The 9594-nt window shown below is 40.0% G+C and overlaps 1 protein-coding gene across 5 annotated transcripts; it reads right to left on the bottom strand.

The window, feature by feature from the left end:
• Nucleotides 1-71: 71 nt before the first annotated feature.
• Nucleotides 72-9324, bottom strand: siah1 (siah E3 ubiquitin protein ligase 1). 5 transcript variants are annotated; one of them, XM_007889425.2, is made up of 3 exons: nt 9164-9324; nt 7719-7816; nt 72-3542 (listed from the first exon to the last, which is right to left on the bottom strand). In XM_007889425.2, exon 3 carries the CDS (start codon nt 3538-3540, stop codon nt 2692-2694), a length of 849 nt encoding a protein of 282 aa, XP_007887616.1. In that variant the 5' UTR covers nt 3541-3542; nt 7719-7816; nt 9164-9324; the 3' UTR covers nt 72-2691. The 5 variants fall into 5 exon arrangements, 4 of the variants coding, with proteins under 4 accessions (XP_007887616.1, XP_042196169.1, XP_007887617.1 ...); XM_042340235.1 differs by lacking the exon at nt 9164-9324 and adding an exon at nt 8609-8665; XM_007889426.2 differs by lacking the exon at nt 7719-7816.
• Between the last annotated feature and the right edge of the window lie 270 nt (nt 9325-9594).

Raw genomic sequence — 9594 nt, forward strand, 5'->3', positions numbered from 1 at the left:
TAACAGCAGTTTGATTCCCAAATCAGAGGTTCTACAAAAGTTTTTTTTAAAAAGCCAAATCAAACAAGAAATGGTATCCAACTTTTATTTGAGTTTAAAATGTGAATAAAGCTCAACACAATAAATCAAGTTGCAGGCAAAACAGTATTATAAACATAATCCCTTACACTGCATCATTTACTGTACAACAGCATAGTGCGAAGCATTAAGGAAATGGACCTACCACGAAAGAAAGTCAAATAGAAAAATGGCCTTGGTAGGAAAAGTTTTAAATTAACTGAAAAATATTAATGTAATGTAAATAAGGATCAGTATATTGCACAAGTGGCCAAATTCCACATACTACACATTTTAATGTTATGTGTGACTGGCTTACAAGTCAGTCCACTGTCATATGACACCATGTGTTAATCCATAGGGCTAACATGAGGAAAGCATGTTACAGTATAGTTTTAAAACTGTAATCAAGGTTCACTATTAATACTAGTAGACTTGTGTTTTATCACACTAAAAATGTATATTGGAACAAACAAACCTTTGTAGTCAATTGCAGGAGGGAAGAGAACTTAAGACAGTTTTTTACCAAGCCACTTAAAGCTGGCATATTTAAATCTGATCTAGAAACAATTATCTGTATTATGGTTGTAAAACTGTCCTTGGTTAGAGAAGATTTGCTATAATCAAATGAAATGGGCTTTCGAGTTTTGGTGGTGGAAGTTAAAAGGATAGGGAAAGGGGAAAATATTATCCAAAGCAGCTTTAAGGTGTTGATTTCACTACATTGTATAGATATAACCTATGAGAGCAACTGCAAAAAACATTTACGCAGTTTCAGACCTTTTAACAGGTCATCTGTTTAATGCAACCTAAAGTTAACTCCCTTTAATGCACATTTACAGCTTTCATTAATATGTATTTACAAACCTAATCTTACCACAGAATTACTGTTTACAATATGCATTGTTGCAACATGTTACAAGTATAAGGCTTTTTTTAAAAAAAAATCCCATCCATATAATTTTGTATACAACTGATGGAGGTATGCTAAACTGCTGGTTAGAGGGAAGTAATCGAATAAAATAGCATTGCAAATTTGCTCCAGCCAAAATCTGTTTGAAAGCATAACAAAAAGGAACAACAATGTTGCCAAACATTTTCCTTAGTTGGACTCAAGGTTGCATTAACCACTCAATATACAACTTAAAAGCACTGATATTCTCAAATCTGGCAATGAATGTAAACATTAACAGTTGCAAAAAAAGTCAAATCAACTCTTAATGGAAATTTTATGGTGGATTTTAGAACATTTTCCATCCTCAAGTACACTGCCAGTTCCATTTACTGGAAGCTACTTTGCCTACAAAAGTTGCAGTTAGACTAATTTTAATCCAATATTCAATTTGTCTGTGCAAGTATAGGACCGGATGATCATTTGCACGGTCTATAAATGAAACCTTTAGTAAAGCATTGGAACATTAAAGTAAAATTCTTAAGTGGAAAAATATTTTCAGATAGTTTATTATACTGGTTCACAACTTAGTTGTATTAAACTAACAATCCTAAACTAGACAGTTCTAGAATTCAGGGAAGACAAAATAAGTTTGGCTTGGCAATTCTGAAATCAATTACTCCCATCCAATTAAACTTTCTGAATACAAGAAAGAAAAGGTTTAGGAACAGGCTCTGAAACTTTATCCAGACTTTCAAAAACAAACATTTGTAGCACTCCAGCCAACTTCCTTAATGGGGGCGGGGGGGGAGAGAAACATGCTCAAATCTTAGACATTACTATGACCTTCAAAAAAAGGCTTATTCTCCCAAAAACAAACTGGGGACAGTAAAATAAAAAAGGCAAAGAATCCTACGATGGGCACATTAGGCTTGCTCCAAAAACTTGGAAAACCTTCAATCTGCAGTAAGAAAATATAGCTCCTTTTAAATAGATTGAATAAGGATTACATTTCTCAATGGGATGTTCAAATAATAAGAGTGCAATAATGTTGTTTCCAAATATCTTGTGTAGAAACTAATTAGATTTTAGTAATTCAGAACAGAATTTGTAGTGAAATAGTAATTGACATTCCAACTTGGGTTTGGTAGTTAACAGTAGATTTATTCTAGAAGACATTTTAAAATGACTCAAGTGTACAGTATAACTAATTTGCAAGTTGAATATTCACACAAGAAATAAGGGACATTATATAAAAAGGGAAATTTGAACTAGCAAGTTTATAATAAAAAAAGCCATACAAAGAATTTACACAAACAGCAGCAATTCTATGTAGTGACAATTACAAAAAAAAGCAGTGACGTAATACTGCCCGATAGCTTGCCAGTCAAGGAAAGAAAACAAAAAAGTTGGATTTGCTAACAGTACAATCAATAGGAACTTCAACACAAGATTGCAGAACTTACATTTTTAACTTTACCCCTTTCCATTTTCCATTAGGCTCATAGCACTATTTTCTACAAAAAGCCCAGTACAGGTTTCTGTTCAGTGGTTTATGGTTAGTGTTAAACATATACAACTATTTTACTGTAAGCCAGTTTTGTATGTAGCTATCATGACAGACCTCATCCAAGAAGCCATATTGATAAATGCCTGGCAGCAAAATCTTGTACATCACCTCCAATGTTTAAATGTTAACTGCCCCAACACTGGCCTGACAAGTGAACTGTAAACTGTCAGCTTCAACACATGGAGATGGTTACATTGATTCCCAGATTGCCATTTTCTGCAAACAGCTGTGCAATGCTAGTGTCAAAGACTAGACAGTCACTATTCATAATTGCTGTGGCAATACCCTCATGAATGGATCGAGGAGTTGCTTCCCAAGTCAGTCGCCGTCTGTGCCCATTGAGTTCAAGTCGATAAGCAAAGTTTTCAGCTTGCTTGCGTGTTCCAATTAGCTGTACTATGGCAAAGAACTGTTGATGACCATCATATTTTTCCTGTTTTTCTAAGACCAACATAAAGTGGAAGCCAAAACACGATTGCATCATGACCCAATCTACAGCACCTGGGAGGTTGATGTCTGTTGCCAGAAAGACTATGTCCTCACCCTGCAAGGTTGTGATTGATTTGTGTTGATGCATTAGGTGTGGCATTACAGCATCCAGAGATCCCTGCCATTTACATGAAGCACCAGGACAAGGACACGAGTATGGTCTGAACTCGCAAAGTTCCTCATGATCTGCTTTCTCAGTATGTGGTAGTGTGATTTCACAACCTGAAGAGGCATATTTACATGGGAACAGTACAGAGTTGGCCACTTTTTCCATAGCCAAATTACGAATGGAACCCAATGGGCCCCGACAAGTGGGACAACATGTAAGCTTAGGACGACAATTGCTGCAGACGAGATGGCCACTCTGGCACTGAAGAATTGGTGGCAACACATAGTCAAAGCACACTGGACATTCAAAAAGACTGGCTAGGTCACTATTGGAGGCTGTAGTTCCAGTCAATGCAGGAACTCTTTGCGAGGGTGTGCACTTTGATGTACCTGTAGGGAGCGCTGTGGCTGTCTGACGACTCATTTCTGCAAAGAGAGTAAAAGTGGTTAGCAAATATTGCCACTCCAGTATTTTCTGACAAAAAAATGCATGCAAATGTTCATAAAGGTTCCTTTATCTGCAAGCCAAATATCTGCATTTCCTTTATCTGCTATAGGCTCCAATGCAAAAGTAGACATGGGGCTTGATATACCAGCAAAATTAATCCAGCTGTACATATTCCAATTTGAGCATGACGTTACTAAGGACATGAAGTAAATCGAGGGCCTAATTAACTCACTGAATATATTGGCATATATTATATATTTTATAACAATAAATTCAGAGAAAGGAAAGAGACAGAGTTGAACAGAAAGCCACAGCATAACAAAGCAAGTGGTTGTAGAGGGTGGGGGGGGTATTTGAAATCACAGTTCAAGAGGAAGATTTTATTAAGAGTTACAGATGATTTACATAGTATTTAAGATGCATTTGAGATACATCTATACAACCAGTACAAAGAAATCCAACTTTTGTTTGGTTAGGAAACTGAATGGAACCCGGGTGCATAACAACAACAAAATTACATTTGTATAGAGCCTTTCATGTCAGGAGGATATCCCAAGGCGCTGGACATAGTGTTTCGGACTTGCGCCTTTGGCAATTATACAATTTATAAAGTTAAGGTTTCTAAGTTTTACTGTACAACTCCTGACAGACCACTTTTATTTTGCGCTGCAGCTAGTTTGTATTTCATGATACCCAATTATCTAAACTGATGATCTAGTCCCAATTAATGCAGATAGCCAGATCTATTGCAAGTACAATATCCATAACCATCTTACCAAAGATTGAATTTGGACCAAAAACAATTTTGCCTGTCACATCTATAGTGTTATCAGGTAATTACAAATGTTAGCTATAGTTGCAATTAAGAGTCTCAATTCAAATCCATTTCTAAATTATAAGATTGCAACTGATGCTAAAGTATTAACAACAACTTGCATTTGTATAGCACCCTTTCTGCAGGGTAGCGTCCCGGAGGGCTTATTACACACAAGATGCATACCACTGCATTCTATTTTTCTTGATTAAAGGTGCTACATTGAAGACTTATTCAGAGGTCTGACACACTTCTACCCCACTCAGCTAATGCAGCTGCACGTCCCCATACCAAATAAGCAGATATCAATTCTTTATTTTCAGGACAATATACATTTCAGGAAATCAAACAGCAAAAAAAAAACATGTAGTAGAAATTTGGCTTTGTCGATGTTGGGAGTGTGCTCTAAACAGCCATAAAAAAGTAGTAATAGAGCCAGTTTGCTCATTGCTGGATACTGTGTCTCTCCCAAAAGTTTAGTACTATTTAAAGAGTTTCCATGTGTTGTTTGATTGAGAGATCAATGACGAACTACCTGAAAATATAATAGAAATCAGATTTTGACAGGTGGTACAGTTTAAGTAATCTAATAAAGGGCTACAGAGTAGCAAAATGCACAGTTTATTCAATATTCCAATGTTGGGAAAGGGAAATATTTACTGATCAATGGTTAGATCTCAAGCAAACTTTCTTTGACCTAAATGTAATGTACATTTGATTTTGCATTTTTTTAAAAAACTTCAGCATATTGAAGTCTTCATAACATTTTATTATAATTCTGCTGGGTGTAGTAAACCTTTGTACCACTGAAAGTTGCTATTCTGCTCCAATGAAAGTATCCAATCCCACTTGTCACTAGAGGGCACACTAACTAAACAAATTGTTCAAACAGAATAATTTTGGAGTTGTATCATGGTCAAATTTTGGTTTTGCAGTTATGGACCAGGCAAAACATTTACCCTTATGAATTTATATGTACTTTGTTCTAGAGTTATGCACTGCAAGTGGTAAAAGTAGGTAGTTTGATGAAATATATTGGCAAATGGGGGGGCAGGGTGGAAAGAGGGAGAGAGAAGGGAATTTTTTAAAGTTCAATAAAGTAGTTTTTCACTGCAATTAGTGTTTCATCACAATGTACAAGGTGAAAGCAAATCTAGCATTTATGAAATTCAAGACTATTTCAGCCAGCCATTTCAATAGATCAGGCATCACTTCAGCAAATTTAGTTAGTGAACAAGTAGCATAAAAGAGCCATGTAATAAAAGTGAATCGTTGTAGGGATTAGGCCTCAGCTGTCCATAGTCAAAAATGGGGGGAAAATGTTGAAAAACTATCCCAAATAACTAACATTTGGGGCTGCAGCAGTTAAACTGAGCCCCAAATTCAGCTCAGTAATAATAATATTGATATATAATCTTATCACGTTGTTGAGACGTCTCAAAGCATGCCATAGAATATACTGCATATTTGTGGGGAAAACACGGCAGACAATTGTGCACAACAGTGTCCCATAAACAGTCTTTGATTGAGTGACCAAATTATTAAAATAGATAAGAGTGATAAAACTGAAATAAAATTCTCAGTGTGCAAATTAGTGTTTTGAAAGAAAAAAGTACACTTTTCAATGGGGGTGTAAAACCTTTCACATAAACATATGGTACCCATCCCCCCCACAACACATACACACTCTTGCATTAAACTTATCTTATGCCTTGTGATCCTGGGAGGATCCAATACATTGATGCTGACCAATGAATCACTCTTCTAGAGTATTCTTTCCCACACATGCTACGTTGAAGATGCTGCCATTTGTGGGTCTGGCAATCAAAAAGAGGACTAGAGATTGCATCTGCCACTGAGGCACACAACTACAGATAAATGACAATCCTCTTTTAGCCTTTCCTACCATGAGAACTTCAATCACTAATCCACTACGTCACCAAATCAAAAGGACAAAAAAAATGAAATTCCATAAGGTATATAAAACCAAACTGCTACTTTCTTTTTAAAAAAAAGTAGAAACAAGCTGTAAGAGCCAAAATGTTACTATACCAATACCAGCTGAGAATACATGTCATATCAAAATTAATTGCAAGATAAAGTCAGAAAGATATCAAAGGGATTACTTAATCATCAAAGGCAAGGCAGAATCCAGCAATTCTCACAAGTAGGTAGCAGAGTAATTAACGGAGCAAAATGTTTTCTCCATATTAAGTTTCAAAACATTAAATTATAGGGATATTAGCCAGCCGCAGAATTATTGGAATGAATTGATGCAGCAGCCATTTTCAGGCAAATAAATTACGTCCAAAGAAATACAGCAAGATACTACTTGTAGCAGATCTTTCATTTTTCATTGCAAGACTAAATTCAAGAGCAAAGCAATCTGAAGGGCTGACAATCATAGCATTAGCAAGTAAAATAGTTCACTTTTTTGCTTCGGTTCTGTTACCATCAGTTTGCAGCATTAAAGTCAGTTAAGTGTTAATATTTATTCGGCATCTAAACTTAAGTTTATCAATTTTTCAGAAATACTGCATCACCTGCACTTATGGTGATTGGATGAAAGCTTGCACCTGCAAAATCTATATCTGTAACTTATAGTCAGCTTTGAATTTCTACAATCATTGCAGTTGTCAAATCAGACACTTTCGCATTGAAATACAATCAAGCTACTACTAAGACTCTTCACTGGAACTGGGATAGCTTTGCATTTGCTGGAGAAGGAACAATATTAAATCCCAGTTTCAACCTCTCAACCGGGAAGGTCATACATCAATGGAGGCCTAGAGGCATATTGAGGACCAAAGCCTACAAATGTCCACTGGTGGGGGAATCCAGAATAAGGGGGCATAATCTTAAAATTAGAGCTAGGCCACTTAGGAGTGAAATCAAGAGGCAGCTTTACACCCAAAGTGTAGTGGAAATCTGGAACTCTATCCTCTAAAAGCCTGTGGATGCTTTTGGAGGATAGAGTTCCATTCAAATTTTCAAGACTTAGATGGACAGATATTTGTTCGGCAAGGGAATCAAGGATACAGGGTAATTGGAGTTGAGGTACAGATCAGCCATGATCTTATAGAATGGCGGAACAGGCTATGTAAATGGCAGTATAATATGTTCAGCTACTAGTATCAATCTATTGGATGCAGCAATTTGGAGTAAAGGAAGTAAGCCCCACAAAAACCCACAACTTATGCATATTTCACATCAATTCCAAACCATAACTAGAATTAATATTCCAAAAACATAATCTTATCACAAAATAAATAGCTGCTTATTTCAATTGTAAACACAGTATCCAAGTGGACACATCCAGTAAATCAAATCTTTACTGCACCTCAATAAATTCTGGAGCTAAGCACTTCAATCTACTTCAGTCTCAAGTTCAATCTTCAATATTTAATCTCCATCGACCTTCCTCACCGTTACCCTCCCCTGAATAAAACAAAGTGCATACTGAAAATTATCTCAACACGAGCAAGATATTTGCAGAAATTCAAGTCCTTGATTAAAATTTACTAATTGCCATGGTAACTCAAATCTTGACGCCTCTCCAGCCACAAACTAGTTTAATGGAAACTTTTAACGTTTGGTCCCTTGGACGCAATATTTAACACGTGCTCCATCCAAAACATGTTTGTTGAAACGTCGAGCAATGAGAGCCACATTTCACAGGAGTTAAATCCCCATTCTTTGAGGCATCCGATGAAAAGCGAAGTTGTTCACACATTCAAAAAACACATACGCCAGTAACAAAGATGTGTGCCCTCAGCTGCCGGAGTGTGAACCGCAATGCACTGGGACCACAACCGGCAGCAACAGCTCACGAACGTTGTGTGTAACACAAACAAAAGGGGGAATCCGGGGAGAGAACACGACACGACCAACTGGTCTGAAAATCCAAAGGGTCGTCAACCCCGAGATTTCGGCCGCCGGGGCTTAAGCCCCAACGTGCAACGTCAGTCCCGCCGTCGGGTTTAGGCGGGCGGGCGGGGACTTCCACCCGTAAACTGCAGCGACAAAAAGAGACACAACATACACACACACACACACCGCACAGAACAGATTCACAACGGCCATAGCCGCTGTTTACAAAGGAAACGGGAGGGCCGCGGCCTAGCTAACGAGCCCCCGCCGCCATGCTGGCTGCCAGCCTTCCCTTCCGACAAGCAGCCCAGAAACACACACACAGACACACACACACACAAGGCGAACGGATGGACGAACCCTTTTTTTTTCTCGTCCGCCGCCTCTCGCTCGACCTCCCGAGAAACACGGATGGCGGCCGCGTCTCTGAAGTGACGGGATGAGAAGAGGATTTCGCGCAGAGCGAGGAGGAGGAGGGGTGTGGGGGTGGGGGGGGAGGGAGAGGGTGATGGTGATGGTTGGGTGGGTGGGGGGGGGACGGGGGTGGAATGTGAAGAGAATCGAGGCGAGGTCAGAAACCCGAGTAGCGGCGGCGGCGGCGGGTCGCCTGAGTCATGCGCGGCTCAGGCTGCTGTGCACCCACAGCGACGCGGTCGCCCTGAGAACAATGTTTTTCTGCTCCTTCGCCATCCGCTTCCCCTTCTTCCTTCGACAACAGATCATCCATTCGCTGCTTCCAACTTCGATTCTCTCTCTCTCTCTCTCCTTCCCCCCCACCCCCCCCAACCCCCCACCATCTCCTCCTCCTCCCCCATCGCCATCTCCTCCTCCCCCATCGCCATCTCCTCCTCCTCCTCCCCCCCCACCACCACCATCAAACCCCCACCATCTCCAAACCTTAAAACGAATCCTTACCTGCACTAAAAATGCAAACCAAAAGCGGCGTTGCGTGTGTTTCTCTTTTTTTTAAAAAAAAATAATGGCTAACAAGCCGTACGTGTCAATGCGAACCCTTTCTTCCACTAAATTCTCTTCTGCTTCGGCGGAGAGGAAGAGAGAGAGAGAGAGAGAGGAAGAGAGAGGAGGAGGGAGGGGTGGGGGGGGGGAGAGGGCCGGGCGGGCAGAGCGGGCCAGTGTGCATGCGCCTCGGCCTCTCCCCGCTTTTGTGTCCAGAAGCAAACCAACCGCCGGCGCTCGAGCCGCGACACCTCGCGCCCTCCCTCACCTGCTCCCCCCCGCGCGCAAACGCGCTTAATTATCCCCGGCCTCGGCCAATGACTGACGTCAGCGAGCCTCCCTCGCTCCGCCCACACGTCGCGCGCCCCCGCCCCTCCAACTCCTCCTCC

Source organism: Callorhinchus milii, unplaced genomic scaffold (assembly GCF_018977255.1).
Source record: "Callorhinchus milii isolate IMCB2004 unplaced genomic scaffold, IMCB_Cmil_1.0 Scaffold14, whole genome shotgun sequence".
In the NCBI taxonomy this organism is placed as follows: Eukaryota; Metazoa; Chordata; class Chondrichthyes; order Chimaeriformes; family Callorhinchidae; genus Callorhinchus; species Callorhinchus milii.